The sequence below is a fragment of the Oncorhynchus tshawytscha genome, linkage group LG01, assembly GCF_018296145.1.
Source record: "Oncorhynchus tshawytscha isolate Ot180627B linkage group LG01, Otsh_v2.0, whole genome shotgun sequence".
In the NCBI taxonomy this organism is placed as follows: Eukaryota; Metazoa; Chordata; class Actinopteri; order Salmoniformes; family Salmonidae; genus Oncorhynchus; species Oncorhynchus tshawytscha.
Genome location: NC_056429.1, coordinates 9,323,801 through 9,340,029, shown reverse-complemented (window position 1 = coordinate 9,340,029; position 16,229 = coordinate 9,323,801). Strand labels below are relative to the sequence as shown.

General features: G+C 44.8%; 1 protein-coding gene across 1 annotated transcript in view; it reads left to right on the top strand.

Moving 5' to 3' along the window:
* LOC112221313 (very-long-chain 3-oxoacyl-CoA reductase-A-like) overlaps nt 1-3,816 on the top strand; it is a 36,143-nt gene extending 32,327 nt beyond the window's left edge. The window contains exons 10-11 of the mRNA XM_042327114.1: nt 584-733; nt 3,577-3,816. Of these exons, the coding sequence (XP_042183048.1) occupies nt 584-733; nt 3,577-3,732 (306 nt within the window). The 3' untranslated portion in view covers nt 3,733-3,816. The remainder of the gene's footprint in view (nt 1-583; nt 734-3,576) is intronic.
* The last annotated feature ends 12,413 nt before the right edge of the window (nt 3,817-16,229 follow it).

Below are 16,229 nucleotides of genomic sequence, written 5' to 3'. Positions count from 1 at the left end.
TACACCTTACAGTTCTACAAAGCTAGCTATGGCTACACCTTACAGTTCTACAAAGCTAGCTATGGCTACACCTTACAGTTCTACAAAGCTAGCTATGGCTACACCTTACAGTTCTACAAAGCTAGCTATGGCTACACCTTACAGTTCTACAAAGCTAGCTATGGCTACACCTTACAGTTCTACAAAGCTAGCTATGGCTACACCTTACAGTTCTACAAAGCTAGCTATGGCTACACCTTACAGTTCTACAAAGCTAGCTATGGCTACACCTTACAGTTCTACAAAGCTAGCTATGGCTACACCTTACAGTTCTACAAAGCTAGCTATGGCTACACCTTACAGTTCCACAACTCAAATCGAATCCTGGTCCTGAGGACCCAACGGTTGTTTTGTTTTTGCCTTAGATCTCATACACTTGATTCAACTATTCTAAATGTGTACCCCTTTGGGTTCCCAGGTCCCAGATTGGGAAACACTAACTCAACAGGTCTCAAGTCGTGTCTTTAACGTGGATACTGTTGCTGTATATACATCGTTTAATTTTCAGCTAAACTTTCTCTCTCTTGCATATATTGTTTTCTAGAGTGTACTGCCCTTCTTTGTGGTCACCAAGATGACCCGTATCAAGAAGCCCACCCTGGACAAGCCTACCCCTGAGCGCTATGTGGCCGCGGAGCTGAACACCATCGGACTGCAGGGCCAGACCAACGGCTACTTCCCCCACGCTGTAATGGTACGGACCCCCCCCAAATCTCCCTTAGTTTTTTATTTTCTTTAAAGTTTTTGAAACCAAAAAAAAAAGTTTATTTTTGGACAAGTCGAGGTAGTCCTTCCCAGTTTCTGTACGTTTTCTTCTGTTTGGTGCAGAACGTTCTGAGCTGATATGATCTGTTTGTCATGTAGAAGTATTTTGTTTCACGTCACTGAATAATGAATGCACCCTCTGTGTACAGTGCATTCGTGAAGTATTCACACCCCTTGACTTTTTCCACATTTTGTTCAGTTGTAGCCTTATTTTAAAATGTATTTAATGTTTTATTCTCATCCACACACACTACCCCATAATGACAAAGTGAAAATGAGCGACTTTCTTTTTTTCTTTTTTTTTTTACATTTATAAAAAATAAACCCAGACCTTATTTACATAAGTATTCTGACCCTTTGCTATGAGACTTTAAATTGAGCTCAGGTGCATCCTATTTTCATTGATCATCCTTGATGTTTCTACAACATGATTGGAGTCCGCCTGTGGTAAATTCAATTGATTGGACATGATTTGGAAAGGCACACACCTGTCAATATAAGGTCCCACAGTTGACAGTGCATGTCAGAGCAAAAACCAGGCTATGAGGTCAAAGGAGTTGTCCATCGAGCTCCAAGACAGGATTGTTTCGAGGCACAGATCTGAGGAAGGGTTTCAAAATATATCTGCAGCATTGAAGGTCCCCAAGAACACAGTGGCCTCCATTCTTAAATTGAAGAAGTTTGGAAGCACCAAGACTCTTCCTAGAGCTGGCCGCCCGGACAAACTGAGCAATTGGGAGGGAAGGGCATTGGTCAGGGAGGTGACCATGAACCTGATGGACACTCTGACAGAGCTGCAGAGTTCCTCTGTGGAGATTGGAGAAACTTTCAGAAGGACAACCATCTCTGCAGCACTTCACCAATCAGGCCTTTGTCGTAGAGTGGCCAGACAGAAGCCACTCTTCAATAAAAGGCCATGACAGCCCGCTTGGAGTTTGCCAAAGGGCACCTAAAGGTCTCTCAGACCATGAGAAACAAGATTATCTAATGAAACCAAGATTGAACTCTTTGGACTGAATGGCAAGTGCCAAATCTGGAGGAAACCTGGCACCATCCCTACGGTGAAGCATGGGGGTGGCAGCATTATGCTGTGGGTATGTTATTCAGCGGCAGGGACTGGGAGACTAGTCAGGATTGAGGCAAAGATGACCGGAGAAAGTACAGAGATCCTTGATGCTCCAGACCGCTCAGGACCTCAGACTGGGATGAAGGGTCACCTTCCAACAAGACAATGGCACACAGCCAAGACGACGCAGGAGTGGCTTCGGGACAAGTATCTGAACGTCATTGAGTGGCCCAGCCAGAGCCCGGACTTGAACCCAATCAAACATCTCTGGAGAGATGTGAAAATAGCTGCTCAGTGTCGCTCCCCATCCAACCTGACAGAGCTTGAGAGGATCTGCAGCGAAGAATGGGAGAAACCCCCCAAGTACAGGTGTGCCAAGCTTGTCGTGTCCTACCCAAGAAGACTCAAGGCTGTAATTGCTGCCAAAGGTGCTTCAACAAAGTACTGAGTCAAGGGTCTGAATAATTATGTAAATGTCTTTTTTATTATTTTTATTATACATTTGCAGAATTGTCTAACCTGTTTTTAGTTGTGACATTGTGGGGTATTGGGGGGGTGGGGAACTATTTAATCCATTTTAGAATAAGGCTGTAACGTAACAATGTGGAAAAAGTCAAGGGGTCTGAATACTTTCCGAATGCATTGAGTGTACTAAACTTTAAACACCTTCTATTGAGTTGCACCTCCACCTTTTTGCCCTCAGTCTCAATTCATTGAGTCATGGACTCTACAAGGTGTTGAAAGCGTTCCACAGGGAGGCTGGTCCATGTTGACTCCAATGCTTTACACAGTTGGCTGGATGTTCTTTGGGTGGTGGACCATTCTTGATACACACGGAAACTGAGCGTGAAAAACTCAGCAGCGTTGCAGTTCTGGACTCAAACCGGTGTGCCTGTCACCTACTACCATACCCCATTCAAAGACCCTTAAATATTTTTGTCTTGCCTATTCACCCTCTGAATGGCGCACACACACACAATCCATGTCTCAAGACTTAACAATCTTTCTTTAACCTGTCTCCTCCCCTTCATCTACACTGATTTTTGAAGATTTAAGAGGTGACATCAAGGGATCATAACTTTCATCCGGATTCACCTGGTCAGTCTGTCATGGAAAGAGCAGGTGTTCTTAATGTTTTGTACAGTATGTCCACACTGAGTGCTAACTAACCTCTTGCCACTGTCCTGGTGGCTATTAACCTGGTCCTCTGTTGTCTTCAGGGCTGGCTGACCACTGTCCTGGTGTCTATTAACCTGGTCCTCTGTTGTCTTCAGGGCTGGCTGACCACTGTCCTGGTGTCTATTAACCTGGTCCTCTGTTGTCTTCAGGGCTGGCTGACCACTGTCCTGGTGGCTATTAACCTGGTCCTCTGTTGTCTTCAGGGCTGGCTGACCACTGTCCTGGTGTCTATTAACCTGGTCCTCTGTTGTCTTCAGGGCTGGCTGACCACTGTCCTGGTGTCTATTAACCTGGTCCTCTGTTGTCTTCAGGGCTGGCTGACCACTGTCCTGGTGGCTATTAACCTGGTCCTCTGTTGTCTTCATGGCTGGCTGACCACTGTCCTGGTGGCTATTAACCTGGTCCTCTGTTGTCTTCAGGGCTGGCTGACCACTGTCCTGGTGTCTATTAACCTGGTCCTCTGTTGTCTTCAGGGCTGGCTGACCACTGTCCTGGTGTCTATTAACCTGGTCCTCTGTTGTCTTCAGGGCTGGCTGACCACTGTCCTGGTGCCTATTAACTTGGTCATCTACTTCGGGGCCAGGATGAACCGAGCCCAACGCACCGGATACCTGAAGAGGAGGAAGCTGAGGGAACTGGCCAACCAGAGCAACGGAAAGAGTGACCTGCTGAAGAGCGAGTAAAACCAACTCCATAGCAACGAATGCAGACTAGAAGCTGACCATAGAACTACCATTCAACTACCCTGGACTGTCTGTCTTGATCAGCCCCCCAGACGTTTCACATTGTTTCGTTTTAGCCATAAACTGGCACACCTGATTCCATTAGTTGACTAATGGTGTCAGGTGTGCCATTTTAGGGTTAAAAGCATGTGAAATGTCCGGGGAAGCCTGATTAGAGGGTTGGGCAAAGCTGCATTAGATAATGTTGTTGAATTTTTGTGTGTCACGGAGTCCATAATGATGTAACTTTAGCAAGTCTCTCTGAATGAAGTGGTAACTGGCCACAGTGGCAGGAACAAAATAAATGAAAGGAAAAGGTCTTTGTTCTCAGCACAGGGAATAGTTATTTTTCTATGTATCAAAAATGAATTGGTGATAAGAATCTCAAATATATTTTTGTATGTAAAAGCAAGCTAGATCTTCAGGCACTTTACGAAGTTGTGTTTATACGCTGTGGCTGAAAAGTGTACAAGTGATAATCTTAATCCCTCCTGTCCTTGATTCCTAATTTCCTTAACACCTCTCTAAGCTCATTGGAGGACAGGCTCAAAGGTCCCACCCCTCGAACCCCTTCCAATGAGCTTCCAGAGGGAGGAATCAAGAACCCGGATAGTCAGTTGATGGCTTGTACACGGTTCAGACCTTAGCCCATGTAAGAAACTCTCTCCAGCCTCCGTTTGTCTTGTCTTGACATGAGCTGCGTTGTTGGCTTTTTTGTGTGTGGTTGTTTTTTTGTCTTTGTTTTGTTTCCTGGTTTTAAGTTGTCCAACCACAATCTTGTAAGATTGTTTTATGGATTTGATGGAGGGAAACAAAAGTACATTCTTTTCTCTCTTTCTCATCCAGTTCATGTTGGTTTTGGCCCAACAAGAGGGACTCTGGCACATTGAAGTCCTTGTATGGAGATCTGGACGAGTGACACTAATAGTTGAAAAGCTGACCGTACACGCTGTTGGCTTACAGCTCATACATTGTATTGCAGATACCAACGATTGTATGTATTATATTGTGCAAGATTGCTTCTTTGTACAACGAGCACAACTCTTTCTGACTGTGTTTGTATGGGGGTTTGGTCTGTGAGGGCCTTGGCTCTCTGTATGCCTTGTTCAGACTTTAACCGTGGTGCCTTTTTTAGAAAAGTTTTCCGTGTGAAACTCCCCCAGTTTTACATGATCAGGGATGTTGAGCAGTGAATTGCCATGAACTCCTGCTACTTTGCACCTGTATAATATTCAGAACTTTTCTATGATTTTATAACTTTAAAAAATACTGTGCAATGTGCTCTGTAGTTTCACTCCAACTTTTTGTATGATTTCTGGATATTATTAATGAACATGTACAATGCTGTTTTAAAAGGGATTCAAATGTTAAGTTTATATTCCTTGTGTGTTTAAAAAAAAGAAGAAGTTTATAATAACATGGCGTATGCTGTTCTCCGGTGTTCCTTTGTGGTAAGATTCATTCCAAATGGCACCCTGTTCCCTTAGTGCACTACTCAAAAGTAGTGTACTATAGGAAACAGTGTACTGTTTGGGGGCACAACCAATGTGTTCCCCCTCCCAGCCTCCATCTTTACTAAGATTTTGGGGCCAAGACTCTCTCTTATCACTTTATGATGTCACAACCAGTAATCCACCATTGTCATAGAGTTCCAAGAACAACAACCAACAGCTGTCTGCATGTGGAATGACCAGAGACTAAGCAACAGCTGTCTGCATGCGGCATGACTAGAGACTAAGCAACAGCTGTCTGCATGTGGAATGACCAGAGACTAAGCAACAGCTGTCTGCATGTGGAATGACCAGAGACTAAGCAACAGCTGTCTGCATGTGGAATGACCAGAGACTAAGCAACAGCTGTCTGCATGTGGAATGACCAGAGACTAGGCAACAGCTGTCTGCATGCGGAATGACCAGAGACTAAGCAACAGCTGTCTGCATGCGGAATGACCAGAGACTAAGCAACAGCTGTCTGCATGTGGAATGACCAGAGACTAAGCAACAGCTGTCTGCATGCGGCATGACTAGAGACTAAGCAACAGCTGTCTGCATGTGGAATTGACCAGAGACTAAGCAACAGCTGTCTGCATGTGGAATGACCAGAGACTAAGCAACAGCTGTCTGCATGTGGAATGACCAGAGACTAGGCAACAGCTGTCTGCATGCGGAATGACCAGAGACTAGGCAACAGCTGTCTGCATGCGGAATGACCAGAGACTAAGCAACAGCTGTCTGCATGTGGAATGACCAGAGACTAAGCAACAGCTGTCTGCATGTGGAATGACCAGAGACTAAGCAACAGCTGTCTGCATGCGGAATGACCAGAGACTAAGCAACAGCTGTCTGCATGTGGAATGACCAGCGACTATATCAAGACGAATGATAAGTGGCTACTTCTCTGGATATTTAAATAGTTTACTTTATTGCTTCTTACTGTGTTTCATTTGAGACCTTTACACGGAAATGAAATAATTGGATAAAACTGATATGAGTTTGAACTTTTTGCTGTAAATAACTTTTTAACGTTAAAGAAGGGACACATTGAATGAAACACCTGCCACTAACATTATATGAGCTTATGTTTCATTGTGTCTAGTTGTGTGAGGAATACCTAGATCTTACTGGGTTGAATGATTTAGCTTGGAAGGTCTAATCGGAGACATTTCAAAGCATTCACATGGCTTTCCACCTATTCTACTGAACAAAAATATTAATGCAACAATTTTGAAGATTTCTTATGCGGAAATACTTCGATTGAGAAATTCATTAGGTCCTAATCTATGGATTTCACACGACTGGTAATACAGATCTACACGTGGTTTGCGGTTGTGAGGCTGGTTGGACGTACTGCCAAATTCTCTAAAATGATGAAGGTGGCTTATGGTAGAGAAATTGACATTCAATTCTCTGGCAACCACTCTGGTAGACATTCTTGCAGTCAGCATGCCAATTGAGTGCTCCCTCAACTTAAGACATCTGTGGCATTATGTTGTGTGACAAAACTGAACATTTTAGTGGCCATTTATTGTCCCCAGCACAAGGTGCACCTGTGTAACAATCATGCTTTTTAATCAGCTTCTGGATATGCCACACATGTCAGGTGGATGGGTTATCTTGGCAAAGGAGAAATGCTCACTAAAGGGATCTAAACAAATTTGTGCACAAAATCTGAGCGATGCTTTTTGTTCATATAGAATATTTCTGGGATCTTTTATTTCAGCTCATGAAACATGGGACCAACACTTTAAATGTTGTATTTAGATTTTTTTCAAGTTCAAAGCAGCTGCTGGGTAGAAGACATTTCAAAGTAGGTTTTCCAAGTATGTTAGGCACGCTACTAAAATTGGTAAAAGCTCATTTAGTTTGAAGAAGCAGGATTGGGTGGCAGGGTGAGGATCAATAATGTATAGCCTATGTATTGTAGCCTACATTTGTACTACACTGTTTTATAGTAGGTTGGAATGATAATGCCATTGGTTAAATAGGAGATAAAAATATCCGTTAACATAGGCCTACTGCTAACAGTGGGTGATGTCACAGAGGGGTCATGACATGGAAACAGACTACCATGGCAATTTGAGTTTTCTAAATAGAACATATAGCATGTGATGTCATAAAGGCAGTTTCCTGAGGGAACAACAATAATAATAATAATAGGTTTATAGTGTTTTTCGTTACTTATTTCAAAGCTCTATAGAGAAAATAAATGATATATTTATTCAAAACAATGTAGTTCTAGGTTAAACGCCAACCCAACCCTAGTAGCCATGACTTTAGCCCCTCGCCTAAACGTAAATGTACAACTAATGGTCCACTGGAATGTCTGAGCCTTTTCCATTCAGGGTCATGTTCAGTTGTAAAAAAAAGAAAAACACGTGCAACAGACAGGTGCAACCTGAACTTGTCCAAGAGAGACTAATTTTCATTTATTTTTATCCTGCTGAACACGACCCCAGGTAAATAACATGCTGCTGAACACGACCCCAGGTAAATAACATGCTGCTGAACACGACCCCAGGTAAATAACATGCTGCTGAATACGACCCAGGTAAATAACATGCTGCTGAACACGACCCCAGGTAAATAACATGCTGCTGAACACGACCCAGGTAAATAACATGCTGCTGAACACGACCCCAGGTAAATAACATGCTGCTGAACACGACCCCAGGTAAATAACATGCTGCTGAACACGACCCAGGTAAATAACATGCTGCTGAACACGACCCCAGGTAAATAACATGCTGCTGAATACGACCCAGGTAAATAACATGCTGCTGAACACGACCCCAGGTAAATAACATGCTGCTGAACACGACCCCAGGTAAATAACATGCTGCTGAACACGACCCCAGGTAAATAACATGCTGCTGAACACGACCCAGGTAAATAACATGCTGCTGAATACGACCCAGGTAAATAACATGCTGCTGAACACGACCCCGGGTAAATAACATGCTGCTGAACACGACCCCGGGTAAATAACATGCTGCTGAACACGACCCCGGGTAAATAACATGCTGCTGAACACGACCCCAGGTAAATAACATGCTGCTGAACACGACCCAGGTAAATAACATGCTGCTGAACACGACCCAGGTAAATAACATGCTGCTGAACACGACCCAGGTAAATAACATGCTGCTGAACACGACCCCGGGTAAATAACATGCTGCTGAACACGACCCCAGGTAAATAACATGCTGCTGAACACGACCCCGGGTAAATAACATGTTCAGTTGTCCCATTTAAGCTCATATAACTGCGATTTTATCAATGACGCTTGGAATCTAACTAAGCTAGGGTCCTGTATGTAAGCAGATCCTGTATGTATGATTCTACTGTTCATTTCTCTAGTGGAGAATAAATGTTTGCTGTATGTTCTCCTGTGTTCACTCCATCCAGGATGAGTGAGGAGAACAAGGTGTTCATCATAGAATTAGGAATTTGAATACTAGAATGAACACAAGCTTTCTTATGAAGGTCCTAAGATCAGCCATGTTAGTCAGGGAGTTGGTCAACCAAGGCTTGCCAGTGCTGTGATAAGATACATTCTTCACATTCCTTGTTTTAAAACAGTATCTACACTGTGTGTGTGTTAGCTAGCTTGCCAGCCAGTTTTAGAGGAATGATTCCATTCCTTTTTCAAATGAACTGTGAATTTGCCAACAATCCATTGAAAAGCTGGAACGGCACAGCCAGAGGAGGACTGGCCACACCTCATAGCCTGGTTCCTCTCTAGGTTTCATCCTAGCTTTTGGCCTTTCTAGGGAGTTTTTCCTAGCCACCGTGCTTCTACACCTGCATTGCTTGCTGTTTGGGGTTTTATGCTGGGTTTCTGTACAGCACTTTGTGACATCAGCTGATGTAAGAAGGGCTTTATAAGTACATTTGATTGACTGCATCTTTTCAATCAAATCAATCGACAGTTATACAGAGGCTGAAATCAGTTGATGATACGACAAGTTATGAATGCAGGTACTGATATTGCATCATATAATAGCCCTCACAGATTTCCCAAAAAAATAAAAATAAATTATGGTCTGTTTACATATATTTTAGAGTCTATTTATACAGAAAATTGGTGAAAAAGCTGTTTAAACTGTATTTAGAATTATATGATAATAGGTTGACTATAATTACATTACACACTTTCTGATACATCACATGGCACTTGACTTTTATTTTCCCACATCAGTAAAAGCTCTACTGTCATTCATTCCAACTACACCATTCCTGGATTTCTCTTTGACCAAGATGGCTGCTATTTTCACCCCAATATGGCACTTTGAAGGTTTATGACATAGCTTCTCTAGTAATTTAATTGGATCTCTATGGCTTTCATACTTAAGCAGCTCCATAGGATGTAGGACAAACTGATTCAGGCCTGCATTGAGGCCCGCTTCAGTGAGCTGCGGCAGGAGTTCCTTTATCAGGGAGCAACCTCAGAGAGAAGAGCTACTGGACTCAAAATGGCTGCTGTGTTGCAGGAGCAACAGAAGAGGTGACTGGACCCTTAATATATTTTATTGTTTTCTATATATTTTTTTGTAGGCCTATAGGCAGACTTATTTACTTATATTTCATCTTGTACACATTTGCAACTAAAAATTGCAGTATACAGACAAAGGAAAACATTGATAACTAATAATTGTAGACAGCCTACAGTATACTGCTATTATGTTACTGGTTTAGGCCATGGACAGAAATATGGGGTTTAATCAATTCCATCATTCAACCCATCAGGTGAGAGGAAGTCAGTTTTGGACTTCAGGTCAAAGAAAGAGAGAAGTCTGGAGGCTCAGGGGGAAGTGAGAACAGGAGGATGAATTAGAGGAGGAGCATTAGAGAGAAGCAGAGGGCCAGATGATCTGAGGAAAGTGAAAAATAGAGGAAAATGAGAAAAGGCTGAGACGGAGAGGGAGCAGAGGAGAGAAAGTCGAATCAATGTCAGAATAAAAGTCAAAGAGAACAGCTTGACAAAAAAGAGAGGAAGATGAGGTTAGAGGAAGATAGAGCGCATAACCTGGCACAAAGACATCAGAGCAAGAGAGAGGGGAGGCAAGAGAGAGGAGGGGAGGCAAGAGAGAGGGGGAGGGGGAGGCAAGAGAGAGGGGGCACGGGGGGGGGAGGCAAGAGAGAGGAGGGGGGAGGCAAGAGAGAGGAGGGGGCACAAGAGAGAGGAGGGGAGGCAAGAGAGAGGAGGGGGGGGCAAGAGAGAGGAGGGAGGGAGGCAAGAGGAGGGAGGGGAGGCAAGAGAGAGGAGGGAGGCAAGAGAGAGGAGGGGGCAGGCAAGAGAGAGGAGGGGAGGCAAGAGAGGAGGGAAGGCAGAGAGAGGGGGGAGGCAAGAGAGGAGGGAGGGAGGCAAGAGAGAGGGGGGGCAAGAGGAGGCAAGAGAGAGGAGGGGGGGCAAGAGAGGAGGAGGGGAGGCAAGAGAGGAGGGAGGGAGGGAGGGAGGGAGGCAAGAGAGAGGAGGGGGGGGCAAGAGAGAGGAGAGGAGGCAAGAGAGGAGGAGGGGAGGCAAGAGAGGAGGGAGGGAGGCAAGAGAGAGGGGAGGCAAGAGAGAGGAGGGGGCAAGAGAGAGGGGAGGCAAGAGAGGGGAGGGAGGCAGGAAGGGAGGCAAGAGAGAGGGGGGGGGGGGGGGGCAAGAGAGGAGGGGAGGCAAGAGAGGAGGGAGGGAGGCAAGAGAGAGGAGGGGGCAAGAGAGAGGAAGGGGTGCAAGAGAGAGGAGGGGGGGGCAAGAGAGAGGAGGGGAGGCAAGAGAGGAGAGAAAGAGAGGGGAACGAGAAGAGAGAGGGGGTGGAAGAGAGGAGGGAGGGGGAGAAGAGAGGAGAGAAAGAGAGGGGAAGGAGAAGAGAGAGAGGGGGTGGAAGAGGAGAAAGAGGGGGAAGGAGAAGGGAGAGAGAATTTTGCAGAATTCTGTAAAAATATCCTCCGTGTACAACGTAGAACACCAAATAATGCATGCAGAGCAGAATTAGGCCGATACCCGCTAATGATGAGGAAACAAAAAGATAATTACTTGACACATTGGAAAGAATTAACAAAAAAACAGAGCAAACTAGAACGCTGTTTGGCCCTAAACAGAGAGTACACAGTGGCAGAATACCTGGCCACTGTGACTGACCCAAACTTAAGGAAAGCTTTAACTATGTACAGACTCAGTGAGCAAAGTCTTGCTATTGAGAAAAGTCGCCGTAGGCAGACCTGGCTCTCAAGAGAAGACAGGCTATGTGCTCACTGCCCACAAAATGAGGTGGAAACTGAGCTGCACTTCCTAACCTCCTGCCCAATGTATGACCATATTAGAGACAAGGAGGAGGAGTAGAGGAAGAGTAGTAGGAACAAAATGCAGCGTGGTATGTTTCCATAGTATAATTTAATGAGACTGAATACAAAATACAAAAGAACAAGAGAATCAAAATTAAAACCGAAACATTCCCGAATGGTGCAAACACTGAAAGGGAAAATAATCACCCATAAAACACAAGTGGAAAAAGGCTACCTAAGTATGATTCTCAATCAGAGACAACTAACGACACCTGCCTCTGATTGAGAACCATACCAGGCCAAACACAAAACACAACATAGAAAAAGGACCATAGACAACCCACCCAACTCACGCCCTGACCAAACTAAAACAAACACATAACAAAAGAACTAAGTTCAGAACGTGACAGATCCACAAAGAATTCGAAAACAAACCCAATTTTGAAAAACTCCCATATCTACTGGGTGAAATACCACAGTGTGCCATCACAGCAGCAAGATTTCTGACCTGTTGACACAAAAAAAATGGTCAACCAGTGAAGAACAAACACCATTGTAAATACAACCCATAGTTATGATTATTTATTTTCCCTTTTGTACTTTAACCATTTGTATATCGTTACAACACTGTATATATACATATAATATTACATTTGTAATGTCTTTATTCGTTTGAAACTTCTGTATGTGTAATGTTTACTGTTCATTTTTATTGTTTATTTCACTTTTGTATATTATCTACCTCACTTGCTTGGCAATGTTAACATGTTTCCCATGCCAATAAAGCCCCTTGAATTGAATTGAATTGAGGGGGGAGAGGAGAGCGAGTGGGGAAAGAGAGGGAGAGGGGGAGAGAGGAGAGCGAGTGGGGAAAGAGAGGAAAGAGAGGAGAGCGAGAGGGGGAGGGAAGTGGCGAAAGGGGAGGGAAGAGGCGAGGGAATGGGAGAGGGAAGAGGGAATGAGAGGCGAGGAAATGAGAGAGGGGAGAGGAGAGGGAGAGGCGAGGGAATGAGAGAGGGGAGAGGAGAGGGAATGAGAGAGGGGAGAGGAGAGGGAATGAGAGAGGGGAGAGGAGAGGAGAGGGAATGAGAGAGGGAAGAGGAGAGGGAATGAGACAGGGAGAGGCGAGGTGAGGAAATGAGAGAGGGAAGAGGCGAGGCGAGGAAATGAGAGAGGGGAGAGGCGAGGCGAGGGAATGAGAGAGAGGAAGGGAAGGGCGGGGAGAGGGAAAGGGAGGAGGCGGGGAGAGGGGAAAGGGAAGAGGCGGGGAGAGGGGAGAGGGAAGAGGCGGGAGGGGAGAGGCGGGGAGAGGGAAGAGGCGAGGCAAGGGAATGAGAGAGGGGAGAGGAGAGGGAATGAGAGAGGGGAGAGGAGAGGGAATGATAGAGGGAAGAGGAGAGGGAATGAGAGAGGGGAGGTGAGGAAATGAGAGAGGGAAGAGGCGAGGCGAGGAAATGAGAGAGGGGAGAGGCGAGGCGAGGGAATGAGAGAGGGAAGAGGCGAGGCGAGGTAATGACAGAGGGAAGAGGCGAGGCGAGGAAATGAGAGAGGGGAGAGGCGAGGGAATGAGGGAGCGGGAAGAGGCGAGGCAAGGGAAGGAGTGAGGAGAGAGGAGAGGGAAGAGGCGAGGGTAATGAGAGAGGGGAGGAGGAGAGGAGAGGGAATGAGAGAGGGGAGAGGAGAGGAGAGGGAATGAGAGAGGGGAGAGGCGAGGCGAAGGTAATGACAGAGGGAAGAGGCGAGGCGAGGAAATGAGAGAGGGAGAGGCGAGGGAATGAGGGAGAGGGAAGAGGCGAGGGTAATGAGAGAGGGGAGAGGAGAGGGAATGAGACAGGAGAGGAGAGGGAAACATTACTATTGATAAAGAAAAATGAGCTGAAGGATGAGAAGTGAAGCGTTGCTGCACAGCTATTTTCAGGTCTCTCCAGAGATGTTTGATCAGCTTCAAGTCCGGGCTCTGGCTGGGCCACTCAAGGACATTCTGAGGCTTGTCCCGAAGCCACTCTTGCGTTGTCTTGGCTGTGTGCTTAGGGTAGTTGTCCTGGTGGAAGGTGAACCTTTGCGCCAGTCTGAGGTCCTGAGCATCAAGGATCTCTGTACTTTGCTCCATTCATCTATGCCTCATTCTGGACCAGTCTCCCAGTCCCTGCCACTGAAAAACATCCCCACAGTCTTTAGGTGCCTTTTGGCAAACTCCAAGTGGGCTGTTATATGCCTTTTACTAAGGAGTAGCTTCCGTCTGGCCACTCTAAGACAAAGGCCTGATTGGTGAAGTGCTGCAGAGATGGTTGTCCTTCTGGAAGGTTCTCCAATCTCCACAGAGAAACTCTAGAGCTCTGTCAGAGTGACCATCCAGTTCTTGGTAACCTCCCATCAAAGTCAAAGAGCTCAGTGATACCTGAGCTCTGTGGACAGAATAGAGACATATTTGATGGACATATGAACCAAACCGAGAGAGCCTCACAATGTCACATTCTGACTATTTGTTATATATGATATAACATTTATGGCTTTAAATAGATAATATTATTTTGGGACTACACTGTAAAATTGTTGGACTGTTGAGGACTGCAAAATAAGTACATAGGAACCATGAATTTAGTTGATGTTCCAGGGGGACTTATTTCAAGTCACACATGACAGAGCTGTTATTTAGCTAGCCAGCGTTTACTTTTCTCTAATACATTTGGTAAGTAACAAACAAGCAAGGAAGTTATATTTAATTTATCCAAAATATGTTTGGAGACCTTCATAGACCATGTTCGAATCGAGTGATACATATTAATCAAGCTGTAAGTTAGTAGCTAAGTAGCTAGCTAAACATGCTAACTAGCCACCATGCTATTTGTGTCACAGATATAACAATGAGACAGATATTTCACTGGACGTGTAAATGTGAAGCATCCGCTTGGCGTTTACACGACGAAGCCCATTGGCGGACAGTGGGAGAAGATGGAAGGAGATGGATTTTGGCCGAAATTCTGCACATATTCTCATCAATGAAACATTTGATCTCAATACAGTGTTCTGTTCCCAAAACTAGAATATGTGCTGAACAGACTATACAACGTTTTTTTTTTTAAACTCTACCCTTTGCCAAAGTTTTTTTTTTTTTAATTGCGTTGTTTAGGAGTGCTAAGGCAAATTGAATTATTGCACACGCGCTTCACAGAGTAGGCGTTCCCTAACTGAAATATGCAAATATTTATTAGAACGCGCCAATAGGATCTCGCTAGCTTGTGCTTTGCTCTGCCCACCTCTTTGCTTGTTCCCATTGGAAGCGACAGGCTGTGGTCTATTTTTAGTTAAAAAAAATATTTGTTTTTTCCTACTAAGTCCTAGCTAGTTAACTTGTAGGTAGCTGATAAAATAATGCAATTTATACAATGCATTTTTATTCTAAACTGTGTTCTTGTCTGTCCAAATACATTTAAATACAACCGGCTTGCTAGCTTCAGAGAACTTGCAGTTTGATGTTGTTACCCAAAGTTGACCTCTGGGTGGGGGTATATGCAAGCTAAAAAGTGACTGCTTGTTTCAGACTGGTTTCAACCCTCTTGGGACCTCTAATCGTGATACTCAACCAGAGGTGATAAACGTCAGCATTCCAGGGTTCGTGGGCCAAACCAATGCCCCAAATAAACACGTTCAACAGGTCCCTGCCACACTAACTAAATTAAACCAGGGCCCATATTCACAAAATGTTTCAAATAGTCTGCTCTAGGATCAGTTTTACCTTTCAGAATAGAATAATCATAATTAATATTATTATTTTGACAGGGTGGGGGCAGATCCTAGATCAGCACTTCTGTTCTGAGACACTTTGTGAATACAAGCCCAACTCTTCAACTGTTAATGGAAGTTCTATCCATGGTCATATGATTGTTTTTAAATAGTCATATGGAGGCATAATTATACATTTTCTTTGGTAGGAGCAGTTCCCACCAGCAGTGTTGTGAAACCAAGTGCCAATCCACCACCTGCAGCGAGGGGAGTGGAACAGCAGATGTTTTAGCATCAACCTTTCTCATCGTCACTCAATGCCTAGGTTTACCCCCCCTGTACTCACACCCTACCATACCCTTGTCTCTACACTATGCCCTGAATCTATCCTACCACGCCCAGAAATCTGCTCCTTTTATTCTCTGTTCCCAAAGCACAAGACGACCAGTTCTTATAGCCTTTAGCCGTACCCTCATCCTACTCCTCTGTTCCTTGGGTGATGTGGAGATTAACCCAGGCCCTGCATATCCCCAGGCGCTCTCATTTGTTGACTTCTGCAACCGTAAAAGCCTTGGTTTCATGCATGTTAACATCAGAAGCCTCATCCCTAAGTTTGCTTTATTCACTACTTTAGCACCCTCTAACCAACCCTGATGTCCTAGCCGTGTCTGAATCCTGGCTTAGGAAGGCCACCAAAAATTCTGACATTTCCATCCCCAATTACATAATTTTCCGTCAAGACAGAACTGCTAAAAGGGGCGGAATTGCAATCTACTGCAGAGATAGCCGGCAGAGTTCTGTCATACTATCCAGGTCTATGCCAAAAAAGTTAGAGCTTCTGCTGTCTGTGATCCATCTCTCCAGAAATAAGTCTCTCACTTTTGCCTCTAGCTATAGACCCCACTCAGCTCCCAGCTGGGCCCTGGACACCATATGTGAATTGATTGCCCCCCATCTATCGTCAGA